Source organism: Thunnus thynnus, chromosome 6 (assembly GCF_963924715.1).
Source record: "Thunnus thynnus chromosome 6, fThuThy2.1, whole genome shotgun sequence".
Lineage (NCBI taxonomy): Eukaryota > Metazoa > Chordata > Actinopteri > Scombriformes > Scombridae > Thunnus > Thunnus thynnus.
The window spans coordinates 18,355,512-18,376,155 of record NC_089522.1 but is presented as its reverse complement, the minus strand read 5'-3'; the positions used below and the strand labels follow the sequence as shown (position 1 = coordinate 18,376,155).

At 38.7% G+C, this 20,644-nt stretch overlaps 1 protein-coding gene across 1 annotated transcript; it reads left to right on the top strand.

The window, feature by feature from the left end:
* Positions 1-18,760, top strand: LOC137184552 (transcription factor Spi-B). Its single transcript, XM_067592337.1, has 6 exons — positions 1-16,197; positions 16,388-16,422; positions 17,185-17,389; positions 17,496-17,614; positions 17,826-17,982; positions 18,153-18,760. The coding sequence occupies exons 2-6, from the start codon at positions 16,402-16,404 to the stop codon at positions 18,458-18,460; spliced, it is 810 nt and encodes a 269-aa protein (XP_067448438.1). The 5' UTR covers positions 1-16,197; positions 16,388-16,401; the 3' UTR covers positions 18,461-18,760.
* The last annotated feature ends 1,884 nt before the right edge of the window (positions 18,761-20,644 follow it).

Sequence of the window (20,644 nt, the reverse complement as noted above, 5' to 3'; positions counted from 1 at the left end):
TAAGGAGAAGAGATGTATTGTACCAGTTTAGCTAGTAAATTGGTTCAATACATCCCCCATATATACATACATACACATATGCAGATATATAGATGGGATGGAGGAGTGTGTGTTTGGGGATAGAGATGGTGGTTTTGGGCCTTCACAGCTGTTTACCCTGTTGTCACAGTTCTTGTTATACAGTCTGATGGCAGTGGGCACAAATGAGTGACTGAAGCGCTCTGTCTTTCTCTTGGGTGGAATTAGTCAGTGACTGACAATGAGCTGCCCATATTCCACAGTTCACCACAGAGTGGGTGAGAGGGGTTGTCGAGGATGACACTAAGGCTGCAAGTAACTATTTTTTTATCAATAAATCCATTGGTTATTTTTTCAATTACTCGATTAATCTAACAATTATTTTTTCGATTATTTCAGTTATTTTCTGATTAGTCGATTAATCCACTGGTTAAACCGATAAATAATTACTAGAACTTCTACCATTAATCTTTCAACCTTTTATTCAAGCATTTTCTCATAAAAATACTTATTTTACTAATGGAAATTTCCAAGCATGGGCCATGCATACAGCAACATCGTTTTTATGGAAAAAAAACTTGCACACAGCTTTGCGTCTTCCTGAGGCATAAAAAGACACAAAATAAAATCACTGACATATTTTAACATGAAATCTGTGAAAAAGGAACCATTTCAGACTTTAACTTTTACCTAATGTTACTATTCATCACAGAAGTTAAGATTTATGCAGTGTAGGCCTAATTACAAAAGGTGTTGTGAACTATATTCTGCCATTAACTACCATAGATAGTGTTGAGTATGATTTACATCAATGGTTATTGGCTGATTGTAATCAGAAATGCACTTGTATTATTTATCTGCAAAAGGTTACTTACTTACTTACAGCGTAATGTTAAATGGAAATCTACACTGATTAGTTTTATAGGTCTACATGCGCATAAACAAACTGTTTACGACTTGCAAATGGGCTCAACAGCAGCATTGTCATACTAGCCATTAGCATCTGCTCTGCATTGAATTCTTGTCCAAAACACAACAGATAAGGATGCAACGACTCCCGGGCACTGGCTACCACCTAACAATCAGACAAACTCACTGTAATAGTCCAAATACTGACACTACTGTCTCCTCGTTTTGAGGTTTGGGAGCCCCAGGATGTTTTCTATAGAGATGCTCATGCATAGCAGTTGTGCTGCTGTGGTAGTCCATTTCAGTTTTACAAAAAGTGCAGAACACCATTTTATTAGATCTCTATTTAAAGAATTCCTGCACTTTTGACAATCAGGTTCAGGAGCCACCATAATTGGGGATAAATGTAAACAGTGCAACGCATCAACGCATTCCACACAAATATACGTATTAACGTAATCAAGGTAATTGATTATGTCGACGCGTCGTTCCAGCCCTAGATGGCACTGATCTTGTCCCTCGGCCTCCTGTCTGCCACTGCCTCCAGACTGTCCAGTTCCAGCCAAACCACAGATTTGGTCTTCCTGACCTGATTTATTAAGTTTGCTGGCATCATCGGCCTTGATCCCTGCTCCCCAGCACGCAACTGCAAAGAACAGCGCACTCGCTACCTCAGATTGGTAAAGGTAGCTTTTTGCACATGTTAAAGGAGCGCAGGAGCTCTGTCCTTTCTAACACAACACATAATATCAATATACAACATTTAGCAACTAGCTAAACTGGTATAATACATCTCTTCTCCTTATGTGAGATTAATGTTTTTTGTACATGGAACCTGACAAGTAAATATAATGAACTAAACTAAGAATAGTAGCTGTACTAGTAGCATAACTTACTGGTGAAAGAATACTGACAAAAGTTAAACACACTAAAAAAAATGTGACAATAATAGATATAACTTAACATGTCAGTAAAAATTACAAAATGTTATAGTATTGCTTTAATATTTTTTTACTCTCATTATTGTAATAACTAACAACAAACATAAGAGGGAGCCCCTTCTACACCGCAGACTTTCCGCTGTACACAGGAGCAGGTGAGGAAAGCAAAGTCTTATCAGCGCTGACAGAAAAAGAGACAAATAAGCATATGTCTCCCATCAGTGAGGATTGCATCTGTATCTGTATGGAGATACTCCTGTTTTGAAGAAGCTGCCGATGAATAACTATTGTTGAAGAAGTGGCAGCCAAAAGCAGCAATGAAACAAAGTGAAAACATCTCTGTAACCACACACTGCGCAGTCAAGTGTTTCTTTAGTGTGTCGTAATATTGTTGAAGGACTTTCTTATTATTTCAGTAATTATTGAGATAATATTGCACACCAAGATAATACCAGCCAAGAGATTTTTATTGACACATCAAACAACATATCTGTACATTAGATTACAACCAGAGTGAACTATGTTTGCAAGCATGCTCATGTTGACTAAATGACATATTGAAAAAAATGCTTGTGATCTTAACAGGACAGATTACTTTAAATGCACCACATCCAAACACTTTCCTTGACACTGAGATGACTCTGTTGTACCCGGACAAAGCTATTTCGTGTGTGTGTGTGATCTCTGTTCTACTTGTTTTCTCTGCAGTGACAGTGTGATATACGAGGGTTAATATGGTGAAATAGGCTGACTAAAGTAGACAGGTCTATACCTGTACACAGCTGAAGAGAGAGAGACACTCCAGTCTGTTTGATGCTATTCTGAGCGACGCCACTGGCGCTGCAATCAGAGGGTGTGTGTTTTTGAGTGAGTTCACAAGTGTGTATGTGTGTGTGTGTGTTTGTAAATATGATCTATAAAAAGTTGATTGACCTAGAAATAGAAATGTGGTGATTAATGTGCCAAAGACAGCCTAATCACACCCCTGTATGCAAGTTCATGTCTGCAGCAATGTGTGTGTCTGTGTATATGTGTGTTCATTTGAACTTGTGCACTCGTGTGTGTGTGTGATGAATGTTTGTGCCGTCTTTGTGGTTCTTACCCACTTCAGCATGATCGTATCAGCCATGTCAGTGTGGAGGGAGACTGATGTGGAATGTTAACAGTGACTGAAAGTATTGGACTGTCTCCATAGAGTCGCATCCATGCAGAACCTAGATAGGACTGGCAGGAGACGCAACACAATATAGTGAGAGAAGAAGAAAGGAGTCTTATTGTAGGTTTCACATGAGCCTCACAGAATTCCAGTCATCTGACAAGTACTGAGCAGCAGTTGAAAGATTACACATATTAAAACAAACATGAGGCACCTGGGAAGTATGAAACTTATCATCACTGAAAGCCTGATTACAATAATCTTATTAAATCATACCATTACATTATGGGAACTGCTCTTTAGGGGAGCCAAAGTTGAATTTTAACTTAGCTGATGAAATGGCGCCATCTTCAGCCAACAGACAGAACAGCAACACTGCAGCAGGTCAGGAAGACCCAACCAGCTGATGGCGACAACCCTTTTGTCTCACTGAAAAACTGTTAAAGCTCCCATATCATTGCTGCCTGCCCGAGAGATTTTTTTTAAACTTATATATATCTAGTGCTATGGCTTGAACAGTTTTCATAAACTTGCTTTAGATACAATGGCACAAGCTAAGATTGGTGTTCTTTCTGGATGTTTTCAATGAAATATGCTTTTAAAACCAAGTTCTCACAGGAAAGATAGTCACACTGGACACTGATACTGTAGATATAGCAGGTCCTTGAATTCCAACAAGATTAACCTATCACGTTTTATAAAGCGTCTGCCACCTCAAATGCTGAATACTTAATTAGTTGGTGAGATTTGAGCATTTCTAGCTGAATTGTTTCAAACTTAAATTAATATTATAGTATAAAAATCTCACTTAAAATCTCAAAAATCTAAAAAAAAAAAAAAAAAAGTATCAAATTCCAGTGATCGAGCCCCTCAAATTGTTATATACCAAGTGCTTATTTTGTTAAGAACATTACATTTACAGTTATAACTGACATTTGTGATATGAGACACTTATCCACAGTGACTTAAAGTGCTGCTCACTATTAATTATTAAAGGCTCTGCACACCCACACAGGTGTTTTCAGTTATCCTTATTAGACCTCTGCTCAGGCTGAGGACTCCATGTACATTTAATTTGAATGATAATAGTGTAATTTGTCCCACCCAACAAAGCTAACAGGAAAGTCAGGAAGATGTCAGTCGAGCACAGTGAGTACACGCCTGCGCAGCCTTGAGATTAGGTCTAATCAACCAAAGTAATTATCATCCCCTGTGTGGGTTTACTAGGGGTGAGCGGTGCCTTTAGACATCACCATCAAAACCAGTGATGATAAACAGGGTAGCAATCCAATAGGCCTTTTTCACAGTAGGAAAAGCTCAGGTGTAAATAATAAAGTTAATGAGGGATTAAATTACAACTGAATTTCTATTATGAAAAGTCCAAATGTCTGCTGTAAAGAAGGCCTATAATCATCTGTTTATCTACTTATTTTATTCATTTAACCTTAATTTAACCAGAAAAAGTCTCATTGAGATTAAAAATCTCTTTTACAAGAGCGTCCTGGCCAAGACAGGCAGCAGCATAATCAACAGGGTTGCAGACATAAAAAAAACAAAAAAACCTATAAAAATTTACAATGAAAATAAAGAATTAAATTACAGAATCATAAAATATTAAGAATAATCATAAGTATTTGTTGCAAGTCATCAACATCACAACATCAGGGATCAAACAGGTAGTATGAGTCAGTTAAAACATCTGCAGCCAGATGTGCCTGCTTCCAAGTCATTTAGAATTACTTTAAATGCATCCAGTGAGACCAGCTCACAAAGGTTCAGGTAATTTTGCAACTGATTCCAAGCAGAGGGAGCAGCGTACTTAAATGCCCCTTTTGCCCAGTTCAGAACGGGCAAATAGTAAGAATAAGTCCTGGGAGTGAAGACAATAACTTCTCATATTTTTCTGAAGGATATAGATCTGTAGGTAAGATGGAAGCAGACCAAGAATAGCTTCATAAATAAGAATATGATAATGGTTAAGTCTACGGATAGACAAGGCAGACCATCCAACCCGAGCATACAAAGAGCAATAGTGAGTAAGGGCTTTAAGATTGGTAATAAACCTCAGCGCTCCACAGTAGACAGTATCCAGCATGTGTAGGCATTGCGAAGATGCCTTTAAGATGCTTTAATGTACATAACATCACCATAGTCCAGCACAGACATAAAGGTGGCAGCAACAAGTCTCCTTTTGGCCTCAAAGGAAAAGCAAGACTTATTTCTAAAATAAAAACCCAATTTCAACTTTGGTTCTTTTCACCAATTGCTGAATGTGAGGCATAAAAGAGAGAGAATCATCTTTTATTACTCCTAGATATTTGTATTGAGATACAGATTCAATCTTAGAGCCCTGATGGTGATAGATGGAAGGTTCAGTGGCTTTGATTATGCATTTGAAAACATAACAAGTTTTGTTTTGTCAGCAGTTAAAACAAGTGGTGGTGATTAATTGACTGTAACAGATTCAAAGGCAGAGTTGGACTGATTCCACTACAGACTTGGATTCAAAAGTGTGCAAGTAATTCAAGAGCACTATTAGCACTACTAGTGAGCTCTAAATAATGAACTACAAACTATTTGAAAAGTTTAATTTCATTCAAATATACAAGATCTAGCGTTATTGTTAGATTATAGACCTACTTAACAGTAAATAAGTACTATTTATTAGTGCCAAACTGATAAAACAACTGGGTTGATACTCACTTTCACACTCACACACAAACATTTGGGTATCTTGTGTATTTTCTTCAAAAAACTGAAATTGTCATTGTCAGATTTTTTTTAAACTCTTAAATATCAATATTGGTATCTGCGTCAAAATTCCAGTATCAGTTGTGCTATACTATTAGTTACAATAGACAAAACAATACCTGCTGATGTTTACCACTATGACAGCTGGACAGTAGAGGTGTAGAGACTGAAGGCATCAGTATGAATCAGTAAACAGACAATCCGATATTCACACTGACTTTACACAGTGGCCAGATGTGTGGAGGTGAGAAAGTAAGCAGGTTTTAACTTCTCTCTCAACCTCTTTTTTTTCATTTGTTAAGTATTTCTGTTACTTCTTATGTCTACTATCCGAGTGCAATACTGTGAATGCGTTCAAGGAGAGTCATCGTGTTTTGCCCCTCTTGCCTTTACCCCCACCTTTGTGTGCGACCATTTGGGACAGTTATTAATACTTTGTTTGAAGCATAACCCCACCTTTAAGGGGTATCGGTCCAGATACTTTTTGTAGAGGTGGTCTTTCCTTTTCATCCACTACTCCCATCAGCTGCCTACAGCAAGGCATCCAGATCCAAACCTTTCCCTAGGCCTGAATGTCTTTATGCTGAGGAGGCATTTTAATGTGCCATGTGATCAGGGTCTTTTTGTTGGAAAACAGCAAACTGTTTTTGTTAACATCATAGACAGAAGTTGATGTGGTCTATTGTGCAGCTGGAGAGCCCCTTTCAAGTTTCAGTCTATCAGATTGCAGCATGTGTTGTGAAATACTTGTAAATAAATTATTTTTAGCTAGTAAGATTATTCAACATTAAAGAGTTTTTAATCCTAAATCAAATCATATAGATCCCAATTACATCCACTCTGATTCCGTTTTTCAAAACAATAAAACATGAAATGGGGAGGTTTGGATCCTTTTTTTTATAAACACTGTAGTTACTCATCTTGCTTTGATATAATCCTCCTGTGTTACTGCACTTTCAGCAAAAATCATAAGAAGCCTCAGTCTCATGAACTTTACAACACAAACTGCCCCGTCATTTATTCTACTGACCGCAGTCTGGCCTCTGAAGATCTCAGCAAAGGAGAAGTGATAAATATCCAGTAGTCACCCAGACAATGACATGGTCTTCTGTGGAAAGAGGAAGCCTTTACCCTGTCAAAATATTGCGGGCTGTTTCTAGAGTAGTCAGAGTAACCATAAAGTGCACTGCAAACATGCTGACACAGTTATCCTGACTCTACTGGACACTCCTAAAGGTGTAGAAATCACAGCAGAAAAAAACCCCTCTGGATATAGTTCCCATGTATTCAACATGAGCTACAATGATGAAATAATGTCCCCTTTAGAATTTCTCCTTCCCTTTCTGTTGACTGTGTCCTAACATATCACTTGTATTATATGTTTGTTTCATCATACATTATAGATGTGGACTTAATTAGCTAAACTAATTGTGGGCCAGTAATTAAAGGAATTATTGTAACTGTATGGTGTTTTTTAAAAATGTTTAATATTTGTTGAAAAAGGACAACAAGTATTGTGAGGTGACAGTTTGAATTGATGGCCTTTGCATAAAAACGTTTATTTCCAAATGTTTGTGCAACTTAATTTCTAGTGAATTTTCACTAATGTGTCTGTGTAAACAAACCTCCTGAAAAGGGTCCACCCTTTTCACAACAGACATTTTGACTTGTCAAAGCAGAAACACACAGTTGTAAGTGATAACATTAATGATGGCTCCATTTAATTAATTGTCCCAGTGTGCCATGTGAGTCAGGGTGCAATGGATCACATAATTCACGGTTCAGATCATGTCACGGTTTTGAGTCACAGATCGGATCATATTTCAGATCAGCGAAAAAGAGGGAGACAAATAGAACTTTGCTCACACGTCTTGTTAGCTTGTTGAACGAGCCACCAAACAACATTGGTCGGGGAAAAGCGCACCACCAATGTCAGATAGCAGGTAGATAGCTAATTAGCTGCTTAGCTGCAGCAAATTAAACAGCAGGTAAACGTACCTGCAGATGTCACTTTGGACCCGTTAGATGCTGGTTTGGTCGTTGCTCTTCAAAATCCCTGTTAGCAACACGCTGTCTGTCCTTGACTTGTACTTACAGCAGTTTGTTTACGTGGTCTCCAATGAGACATTAAATTTTGCGGTTAATCCTCGGTTCACATGCATGCTGAACCGTGGGAGGCGATCCACACGGATCACGGATCAACAACGTTCCGTTACACCACTACATATGAGTAAGTGAGCATGCACAATACCAGAGCCCCGGACCTGGCTCAATTAAAATGGAATGCAGCCATCATTAATTTAATTAATTGCATCTGTGCTTTTCCTGCTTTGACAAGTCAACATGTCTGCCATGAAAAGAGTCTATTGTACTATGTAAAGAAGCGCGTCTGCTGTATGCGTGCCAAGTCCACGGAGTCTGTATGATAATGGCGTTCAAGGAACACCACTTTTTAATACTTTGGTTTATGACCAACCTGCAAAACTAATGACATTCCCAGCTGAGTCAGAGCACAGCTATGCTTCGCTATGTGTTGAGTACAGCCTCACGGAGCCACTAGCGTGACCATAAACTCTTCGTTTTTTGTTTTGTTGTATACCAGTGTCTCTGTCAAGGCTATCTATGCATTACAATTGAAGAAAATACAAAAAAAGTACTGCTACTTACACTAGTATTAATTCTATTTGTCTGTTGGGAAGTGATTTATTTGTGACTTAAAACAATGACTTGTTCCCATTTCTGTAGTTAATTGTGGTATAACTTTTTCAGGTCACAGTATCTCATTTACTACAGTCAGGGGCAGAGGCAAAACATTTTGTCCTGAAATATTAACACCATACAAAAATCAAGCACCATCACCTTCTGAAAGATTCATAATCCATCCTAAGTCAGAAAACAGACAGATGTTACGTGTGAGTTTGTTGCTAATGAAGCGACTAGCTCAGATGTGGGTGGTTGATAGAAGAGACAGCTATTGTTTTCGCCTACCCTGCCCTCATGACAACAGCTGTGGAGTGGAGGTGTGGGCCTCCAACAGGAGAATACACTATGATATGGTCAAGCTGTGCTCACAGACAAATATGCATGGCTTTGCTGAATGTGGTGTGTGTGTGGGCTTTCCTCTGCGCAACGGGGACTGGTTTCAAAATAGCCCATCAAAAGCCCTCAGGTCCTTTATTGTGTTCTTTGGATACTAGATGGAAAATCTCATGGAGATGTTTTATTTTATCCTTGGAGCTCAGATAAAGTTTCACTCTCTCACTCTATCTCTCTTTGTCTGTTCTTATCTCACTGTGAAAACAGATGATTTATGTACAGTCTTCGCATTCAAGTTTATGTATTGTTCTGATAAGGCCACTGGGTTAGTGTGCGCGTCCGTGGCTGTGTGGTTTATGAGTGTTTATTGAGACTGCAGCTTGTAGGACTGCCTACTGGAGGACACAAGCAATCTTCCGTGGGAATGCAAAGTCCTACCAGTTCCCAATCCCAGTCCTTATCTCCAGCATTCCCATATGACTGATGTATATTATCCTCCTGAATCAAGATCACTTGACCACTGCCCTGCTAGTGACTCTATGCAAATGACACCCATTTATTTGCATGCTGCACAGTTGTTAAGAAAGTTGTTACATAAATTAGGGTAAAAGCTTTAAAAATAATAAAGGTGTAAAAAAAATATATAGCAACTTGCAAATATATAACATAAATAAAAAGTGATGGTATAATAATTGACAAATTACAGCTTGGAGGGAAAAATATGACATAAATAAATAGGTTACATTTTTGCACTGAATCAAAAGAAAACAGAACAAAAATGCATAAAAAGAAAGAGAAATGTGTGAGTGAGTGAGGCAGAGGTGGTGGAGGTGGTGATGCTGAGGGGGTCAACCTCAGGTTTTGCATACTTGCCAGTGTCTCTGATAGTTAGTACGTAAGCCAACGCCACAGCATGTCCAACTGCCTCCTCACCTGCCAGATTGTTCACCTGACTCACCTGGCCTCCACCAGGGCCCTGCCCATGGGTGTGAACATCAAACAGAATTTTTAATAAAAAAAAAACTGTTGATCCACACAAATCATTCAAATCATCATCAGTCCCACACAAATACGTACATTACCTAGAATAACACATGCAACTAATAAATTACACTTTGTAACAGCAAAATGTAACAGGTGTGAAATGTTGTCAACTGAATATTAAACATATTACTTAGTTGAGTCACTCTATATAGTATATAGCACATGTTGGTGTTTCTTCATGGGGGGGGGAGTATGGCTTTATCACTTATCACACACGCGTAAACATGTACACACACACACACCTTTTTGTCTAGGCGTTAGGGGAATTCCCAGTAACTTGCACACATACAGGTGATTTGCGTACGTTCACTAATCTAGGGGGTTTGGCTGTAACTGTAAACCCATTACACCTGGACACACACACACACACACACACACACACAAACACACACGTTGCCCCTTGCTCATCAGCAACTGATGGCTGCATTGATAAGCACACTGAAAACCTTTCTTAAGTGTTTCAACTCTTCACACACTAATGGTCAACTGTTTGTATATGTAATGTGAGTGTGTGTGTGCATCTGTATTCAAGTCCAATTCACCTGCCACTGTGTGACCGTTAAACATCACAAGTGACTCAGATACAAGACAGCTGATCAAATCTCTCTAGATTTTACACATACACACACACACACAGACACCGGTACACATGCCTGTCAACATAAGAAATATGTAAATGTAATTAAAACTGACATTAATTACAAACAATAGAGTCACTTCTGCATGATTTTTAGAAAGTCAGATATTGTACATTGATTTCTGTCAAGAGATTAAAAGAGTAAAATAATGTAGGGTATAATATGCAAGGGGTGTGATGTCACTCTAGTGATAGCAGTGGTGCTTCGTGTGTGAAAGAAAGAAAGTGATCTAATTTCTCTTGTGGCTGCACGTTTCTTGAAATCAGCCTCAGATTCAAAAACTCTTCCTCCCATCTGTGAATCCCCGCATTATTTTGAGTTTATTTTTAGAAACAGACTCTTATTTTTAGCTCAAACTTCCCCGTTTGTTTTTAATAAAGTAGATTTGCAACTTTGTTAAAGCATCTCCAAGCATACAAATCAGTTAAGTGTAATACCTTCATGTCCCGGTAAAGCGAGCATGCTCGGGTTTCCCCTGCCACTCTGTGTGTTTCTGATTGCAAGGGTCCAATGTCTTTCTGGCCTTATCACCTTGTCTGAATCCTCCAGGTGCAAGCTGAGTTATAGGAATCCTAACCGTCACCCATTTCACTCCACCACTGAGGGTTTTTCCGAACACGTTTATCAAGTCTTTTTTTTAAGCTCTTGAAAAGTGTCTTTATGTTTTGATAACTAATAACCTCTACTGCTGCCACTTCTACCACTACTGCTACAATACTGCAACATTTACCTCCATCAGTAGCACTACTACTCCTACAAATATAACCAGTACTACTGTGGCTACTATTACTACTACTGTTGGCACTTCTGCTGCCACTGCCACTACTGCTGCTCAGCCAGTTGTCTATCTTTAATGGTAAAGTCTTCCTCTGACTTCCACTTCAACCACTGCTGCCACTGATTGTTATGGATCCCATAAAAGTTATGGGTATATATGGGATTCCCTTCTAGATTTTTGCTCTGACCTTAATGGAAAAGTTCGGGTTTTTTCAAGTCTGTCAGTCATTCCTCCTGTTCATACTGACAATGCTTCATTAAAAGGTACTTTACTAATGTGCTTTTAATGTAAGTGATGGGGGACAAAATCCACAGTCCTTGTTTTGTGCAAAACCGTATTTAAAACTTTATCTGAAGGGAGGAAAGATGAGTGAGTGAATGATTTTCAATGATATTCAATGAATGAATGAGGCTTCAGCAGTCTGAGTTAGTCAAATTAAGTGGATGTCATCCAAAGCTACTGTCTTGTTAGAACAAAATGTACCTATTTTTGTTTCCCTGCTGAGCTGCAGTGGGGGGATAGTAAAGAGAATGAAAGGTCTACCTGAAACTAAACCTAGACTGGTGAAATTTCATATTAGCTTCAGATAAACTTTGGAATACATTTTTGCACAACACAAGCACTGTCAATTTTGTCCCCCATCATTTACATTGAAAGCGTGTTAGGATTAAGATTTCTTTTAACAGCCAATATGAACAGGAGAAATGATTACAGCAAGAAAAACCTGTATCTTTGTTCATTTGGGCACCTGTCCTGTCCTATTGTATCCTTTACAGTATGCCTACAATAATATATATTTTGCATGATGTCAGTTTCAAATTAAAACACAAATCTGTAATGGCTGTGATGTTTGCATCACTGACTCCTGATAGTGAAGGCTCATAAAAGAGAATTATGTTACAGACTGGGGATATGGAAGATGGACCTTGAAGTGAATTATATTTATCCAACTTTTGCAGTGTAAGCAAATATTAGGTGCTCTCACTGATGTGTTAGCACATCATAAAGATTATGGTCTACTGTGCGGTTTGACTTGTTACCTGAGGTATATTCAAATGTGCATGTGTATGGAGCATACAGTATTTACAGTTAGTATTCTGAGGGTTAAAACGGTGTATGATGTCATGTACATCAAGTACGGTAAACTCCTGATATTTCCCGGAAACTATTTCTCCAACTTGCTAAACAGGTTTCTGACTGCAATTAAAACCCCAGTGCACTATAAAATCACATAAACAAACAACTTCTGTTATGCAGTCATTTCATGATCAGATTTAGCAAAATGTTTGTATAATAATTCTAATCTGATACCTGCACATGCACAGAGAACACAAAACTGTGCTATGTGCATGCAAGAAAAGCTAGAACCTTTCACAGTGGATGACTCTTATGAACATGTGTAATGTATATGTGTTTGAGTGTGTATCTGTGTCTCTGTGTGTGTGTGTGTGTGTGTGAGAGAGAGAGAGAGAGAGTAGTTCCTTAAGACTGCATATCCCAGATGGTCAGCCTATCACACCGTGGACAATCATTGGCACTATTGGCTCAGCTGCTGCACTCATTCAATCAATTGTCTGAGAGTTTCACACAGTACGCATGTATGACTGGATGCACAAGTGCATGTACATGTGTACACTTTTTTATAGGTAGAAAATTACAGTCCAGAACCAGAAAGGAAGAAATATACAATATTCAGTGGCACAAAAACTGTGTACATATATACATTAGACATTTACTCAAATGTTCTCCTAAAGCGACATATCATGCTTTTTGTGATTTTCTGTCATTTATATACTATTATAATGTCAGATGTCAAGGTTCCGAAATTTGAGGTGAATGTGTGTAAAAATGCCGCCTTCAAGTCAAAAGTCAGGGCTACAGCCTGCTCTTCATGCTCCGTTCACAATGTCACCTCTACTTCCCCATCAAACTGACGTCAGATCATTCACACATGACTGTTCCATAGTCTTTGTTGCTAAGGTTGTTCCACAGGCTGTTTGTGTTGTCTTTATATATTGAGTAAAGAACAACAAAAATAATCAAAATCTGACCACCGTTGTTTGTTTATGTAGCCTTCGGAGCTGGTGGAAGTCTCCCAAGGGGCAGCTTCCGGGAGCTGGCCAATCAGAACAGAGTGGGCTTATTGGAAGGGGGGCCTTAAAGAGACTAAAAAACTAAAACAGCCTGTCTCAGACAGAGGCTGAACTGAGGGGCTGCATAAAGAGCCAATGTAAGATAAATAAGGAGTCCCAGAATAAAAATACAGACCTGGAAATGTGCATGACATGTCCTCTTTAAAGTCTGGAAACCAAACAAGTAATTGCTGATACACTTTGATATATTGACCTTCCACGACCCCTTTTATGCTAAGCTAATATGCTTACAATGTTGGGCCTGTGGTAATATTTCATGGTGATGAATTTCTACACTAAATCTTGACAAGCGGTAAAGTTATCGATACCATTCCTGTAAGCAGAGTTTGAGTTTTTATCATCTTGAGATGATAGCTTAGGTATAAAAAGCAGGGTGTAAATACCCACGGCCTCTCCCATTACGGTACATGTGCTTCATATATCATCTGTCCGAGGAGGTCACAGACTACTGGCGCTGCATTTGGATTTATCTTGACACTGCTTATCAGGCAATACTGTAAATACCTGTGTCAAAGGCATTTTTAATTATATTCATTGTTTAATTTCTTCTTTCTTCAAATGTCAGTCAACATTTACATTACCATCACAACATGCACTGCAGGGAAATACCCTAGGCTGGTTACCAGCCCATCACAGTGTTAATCCACAGATTCCCTGACATTCCTGTTCAGGCTATGACCAGTTAGAGTATACAGTTGACCTGGGTCCTGTTTCACAAAAGCGATTTGCGAGCACTGTTTACACACAGATCGCAAATTGTGCTAATGCCCAATTTCACAAATAATTGTCACTTGCAAATTGCAGATAAGTTTGTGAGTTCTGCAGTATTCTCATATTCTCATGTGTGGATTACGGATGTGGTTTTTCTTTTAGTTAAACATGTCAAAATGAACTGGAGAGGAAATGATCTCATCTTGCAAATAGCAGCTTTCATTTTGCACCTTTGGTGAAACGGCTGCTGACTTGCATGTCTTTGGAATGTTTGAGAAAACTCACAAGAACACACAATAATGTGATTAACTCCACGTAGGGAGGACCAGTGTACAGGAGTCTGACAGTTCTCACCATCAGTTTTCATAGTTTTACTGACAACAATATGCACTCTCATCTGGAGAAAATTGTTTAAATAGGAGTGGTGGTTGAGTGGAAAGTAAATTTAGCCACTGGATGCTTCATCCAGGCTTTTTCCAGTTCTGTCACAATTTCAGAATAAGTTTACTGTGGCATTTAACTTCAAACCCCTGTGTTGGTTGTTATACTTCAAATGCCACTATAGTATCTCTGCTGGCCCTATGTATTTCTAGTACTACAGTACATTTTCTCACTATCAGAGACTGCGTGTCTCAGACCTAGAAAGGGAAATCCCTCAACTACACACACACCCTGCAAAAAAGACACATGTTGTACTGCCAGTAGTGTACTGGAAACCACGTCTGAAACAATAACACAAGTAACAACAATAAAAGGGAACATACTCACTTGAAATACTTGAACTATGAATGAAATCATGTGTTCCTGACTTTGGGTGACGTAACACTTGAGACTGCTCACTTCCCCACAACAGTTTATGAAGAACAATGTCGTTTTAATGTGACCTTTACATTTTTAAAAATACTGTATATAAGAATCACAAATGTGTTTTTAGCATTGAGTCTGGGAAGATTTTTGAGGGAGAGTTACAATAAATGACTTTTATTCTCTTTCTATGTATTTAGTAAGCCATTTCTATAATACTGTTCTAGAAATATTGATTATCTATGAGTCAGAACATGGCGTGGCACACTGAGTTGATGAATAAGTCTGCTATAAAACTGTCTGTTTAAGCTGCAAAAATGTTATTCTTGTCATAAACCTGCTCCTCAGTTGGTACCGTTTAACATTTCCTTATTGAGTAGCGTTCAGCCCACATGAAAATAAACACATTTCCCACTAAGTCATTTTCAGATATCACACACCAATATATCACCATAAAACTGGAACATGGGAAAAAATCCTGAGAGTACAGAAACAAAGACAACAAATGAGTAAGGATAAATAGGTGGTACATCAAGCCGGATTTTGGGATACAGGTGAAAAAAAAAAAACGTGTAGAAGCAAGTGTCATCAATCATTCCTCAAAACTTATATAGGAATTAACATTTCTCCCACACTTATTACCCTCACTCTCTAGTCCTATCTTCCCCCAACTTTTAGCTCTATTTTCTATGCTCATTCATCATCCCATTGTTCAGTCTGTCTGCGTACAATAAGTGACTATAAAGAAAAACTATAAAGGCACATGATTACCTTCCATGGTGCCATGAAATAAAACTTAAAAAGCTAAAAAAAAAAAAAAAAAAAACTCATTAAACCTCTAACTGTTGTATAAAATAGAGAAACAATCTACCATGAAAAAGGACATAATATTTCACCTTTTTGCCCAAAACCCTGCTATTAAACAGGTCTGTGTGTTTGTGTCAGAAAAATAAAGAGATGGAGATAATTAGAGTAGAATAATAATAATGAAAATATATCACATTATATTACAGGGAGAAAGACAATAGGAGGCAGCCAGAATTAGCCCTTATTTGTAAACCACTCCCACTTCACACTTTGGGGCTTGGCCAAAGAGACATGGGGGTAGGAGGGTATGTTGGCAAAGACTATAAGAGAGGTGACACCCAGGTGGAGCATCATACAGGTGAGCCTTCACGTTCTCATGCCTCCACCCTCCGCTGCCTGTGGATACTACTTCTCTGTACCAGACGCAGGAGTACACCTCTGACTTGACAAGGTACTGCTTTCCTCTTTGTTCTCATTCATTCAGCTTCTGACGTAGTCTTTTGTCGGTTTGCTGTCATCTGACTCTGTCTGTCTTTGACAAGTTAGAGAAGTATGTGTGTCAGGTTCTTTCACTTCTCTGTTCACGGTGTGAATTATGAGCATTGATTCGGGTGTCTCATAATGGTGTTTTCTCCCCTCAGATTGTCCTTTAAGTATGTTGGCAGAAATGGAGACGGTGAGTCTGATGTTATTTTTAATTAGCATGTTTTTGATTCAGGTTAGCCCATGAATGACAAAGAAAAGTTTGTTTGTATTCATACAACTGAATGTTCCATTAATAGAGTGCTCAAAAATATCTTATGAAGTGTAACTGATGTCTGTAGGATAAATATAAAAGGTTGTTTGTAAGAATAGCAGCTCAACTACAAACCACTGTTACCAGAATGTTATCTGGCTGGTGAGGACACAAACACTTGCATAAATTTGCCAGTCAAACTAAAACACACATGGCCACAGTGTTGGTGCTTGGCTCATTTCCAAGTTTGACAAATATATGTTATACCCTAGATGGACAGAATTAGTCATATAAAAAGAATAATTTCTGATGTTTAATATCATGTAAAAAAAAAAAAAGAAGAAAAAAAAAAGGATGATTTATCGACAATTCACAGCTCACTTAAAATGAACAAATTGAAAAATTGCATCCTTGATCTTCAGATCTCAGAACAAAATGACTTACTGTGTGATGCACCACAGCACTAAAGTGCTCCACAACAAAACAACAATGGGTTATCATGAAAAAAGAAAAGAAAAAACAGCGGGTGTTCGGTCTGATAATAACAACACCTCAGGCTATGACTGACATGAGACAAATGCCAGCCATCACGCAATGCAAGTGTTTTTGTCTCTGTCAGCATCACACATCAACAACCCCCTGGTAAAAAAAACAGAGTGTGTGTGATTTCTAAAAGCTGCTGTCCTTCTCTGTCTCTGTCAGATGGCTTATGTGACTGAAATCAGGCTGAGTGGAGGTCGGGCGGCCTGGAGCGGAGCGGCTCCCCCCTCCTGCCCTGAGGTAGACCTGGAGGTCATTGAGGAGTACCTGCAGGAGCATTTGCTGGAGGTTCAGCCTGCACACCCGCCACCGACCACAATGGCGCAGCAAATGCACACACCCACCCACCAGGGTACCAAGATCACAGGTGAGTGTGGGGATGGCAAGGATCATATGCAGATGATGGAGTGTGTGTGTTTCTGTATGTTTCTATATTTTTAGTCTGACTGTTTCTTATGTCTGTATCTGCACAGTGAATAGCTGTACAGGTCAGCATCCTTATGAGTGGCACTATGGCCCTAACACTCCAAATGAGGAATATGAAGAGCAAGGCCCGCCTACAGCCTGGTCTAGTCGACATGACAACCAATGGGTGAGTTCAAGGACCTCACCTTAATCGTTTAGTAAATTACAGCTTAATCACCTCTTTTATGGCTGAACACTACAGCGGTGGATGTGACACCTTTCACCATATTGAGGCTGAACTGAGACTAAAATAAGACAGTTGATTGACTTTATTAATAATTTAATAGAATGGTTGAACCTGTGAATTATTAATATGTTTTTATATGTGTTTGCTCCAGGACCACAATGTGTATCCCTTCAAGGCACCAGCATATATCGACTCAGACTCCCAGTCCAGCAGCTCCCAGTACCAGGAATACCATGATTCCCCGTCTCCATCTTCTGACAGGGTAGATGGAAATAACATGGACTCCCTGCCTCTTGCCCCACTCTCAGGTATACACACACACACATGCACTTTTTACAACAAAACTCTCAAACTTCAACCAATCTAGTCACACCTGTACATAGTGTAAAGCTCTCTGCTTAGATGTTAAAGACATGCATGTTCCCACACACATACTGTCCCCTCATAAGTGTACTTACATCCCCTTCCTCCTTGGCAGGAAAGAGAAAAGAGCGGTTGTTCCAGTTCCTGTTCGAGATGCTCCAGACGCCATCGATGCGAAGCTGCATCTGGTGGGTGCATTCGTCCTCTGGGACATTCCAGTTTTCATCCCAAAACAAGGAGCAACTGGCACAGATGTGGGGCCGCCGCAAGGGCAATCGCAAGACTATGACCTATCAGAAGATGGCACGGGCACTGAGGAATTACTCCCGCACTGGCGAGATTCAGAAGGTGAAGAGAAAACTCACTTACCGGTTTGACGAGAAGACCTTGAGAGGACTACAAGGAGACTCTAATACAGTGTAGGCGGCATGATGGAGAGTGTGTACATAAGCATAGAAAGAGAATAAGCACAATGGATATTCTGAGAAAGCTGATTCTGCTGATTCTGTTTCTATGGTATGTAGAAGCAAATGAATACCAAGTATTTGAAAAGTCAGAAGATGAAACATTGTAGTTCACAGCTCAATGTGTGAAATCAGCTGGCATTAAACAATATGTAAATCTAAAAGGTTGTTACATAATATCTACTTTATAAGTAGAACTTAAACTCAACATAAAAGTGTAAAAGAAATAAAAATTAAAATATTTTCAGAATACCTGGTATATTTGTCTATCTCTCTATCTATGTGAACATACATACTGTGTAGTGCATATCGGCCAAGCAGACACAAATGTTTTTTTATAAAATAAAGCAAACACAGACATACACAGACACGTACAAGCTCACACCCATAGCCAAAATTGTATGCAAAGTAAGCATGCAGTGAAAAACCGCCACTAAAAACAGACCTGTTAATCAGTAACATCTAAAAAGTCCCCTGGCACACAGTAACAGAACACTCACACATGCTGAACACATCGATGTTGCGTATTACTTTCTTTTTGTGAAGTTGTTGAAGTTGGGGGGTAATAATTACATACATTTTGTCACGCTCTCTACCTATATTCAATTGTGACATATTTTGAGTATTTCAATTCTACATTATACTATTTCAGAGGGGAATAGTGTTTTTTCCTCCATTGCATTTATTTGACAGTGGTAGTTAAACTTGGTAATTTTTTTAAAGATTAGCTTAAAGAATGTGATGCATTGTTATAGATCAAACCCACACAAACAGTATATAAAGTAGTTTAAATTAGAGTAACATTAAAATGCTGCTTACATATTAATACATTGGTAATATTCCAAAAATATAATACAAAGTATTATATGACACTCTGAAAGGGGACTTACTGCCTAATGAGTACTTTTACTTTTGATATTTTAAGTACATTTTGCTTTACTTGCAATTGAGTATTTCTATATTGTGATTTTGCTACCTTTACATAATTAAAGTAACAATCTCAAAGATCTCCTTTTCGTTCTCTTTGGCGGCACCTATGGCGATAAGTGGTAATTGCAGGTGTGTTTTTGAACCTCACTTCCCAGAGATCCAAACAGTGTTGTCTGTGTGACGTCAGTCAGTTGGCAGTACGCCACTTCACACACAAGTGAGTTGAAGAGCGAGTCTGTTGTACTAGCTCCGCCTACCCTCTCTGGCGGACCAACCACTGCTGGGTGATAATAAACATGTCACTAATCTCTGTGCTGTTTGTGATTTTCCCTAGGAATGTCGCCACCGACACTCAGTTTGTAATACTGCAAATTCAAGGGCTTTCATCAGCGGGCCACAGGTTCAATCACCATTGTGTTACCTCATTCGGCTATAGATAATGACTTAACTACGGAGCCCTCCTGGGGTCAGCTGAGAAAAAGAAAAGATCCATTTGTAAATCTGTACTCTTGGTTTACAAAGCTGTGCACACGATTTATAAATCGTGTCCTTGGATTCATAATCCATGCCTTCGATTATGAATCCATGTTGTTTTGTAAGTAAACTAGCTAGCTGTTCTATAGCATACAACTGCAATGTGTATCTAACACATTGCAGTTGTATGCTGTTACTCATTTATTATCAGCTGTTTTGCACCTCATTTGGATATTTGCTCACCTTAGTCTGTGTGAGATGTCTACATACATTTATAGTAGAACCTGAACCTTTTTCAGTCATATATGTAAGGATTAGGGATGTTTTGACATGCATTTTTGGTTTATTAAGCTCTAGTGTGGTCTTTGTGCTCACAAATGTGTATATTTCCAGTAATGTGTTTGTGCATGCAGACTATAAAGTAAATAAATGTTCTAAATAATATAATAAATGTCATGTGTGCCTATTTGACAGGTGTGGGACCTCCATTGGTAGGCTGATGCATAAACTCACCCTAAGACTGCACCAGGGTAACCTGGAAACAGCTAGGGGGAAACTACCAGCTAAATACAATTCACAGTAAATTACCAGAAGTAAGATTTAAAGTATTTTAAGTGTGTTACAATAAGTGATAAGATGCTAAGAAATTTGAATTTTAACAATATATTAGTTGCATAGCATGTTGAGTCTGGTACATTAAGTAAGGAGTAAGACAGTTACCCTGATCCGAGGGTTGCCA

Coding starts and splice junctions, on each gene's coding strand:
- LOC137184552 (XM_067592337.1), top strand. CDS start 16,402: ATGTTGGCAGAAATGGAGACG. Junction 16,423..17,184: donor TGTTGGCAGAAATGGAGACG/GTGAGTCTGATG, acceptor TGTCTCTGTCAG/ATGGCTTATGTGACTGAAAT. Junction 17,615..17,825: donor GTCGACATGACAACCAATGG/GTGAGTTCAAGG, acceptor TGTTTGCTCCAG/GACCACAATGTGTATCCCTT.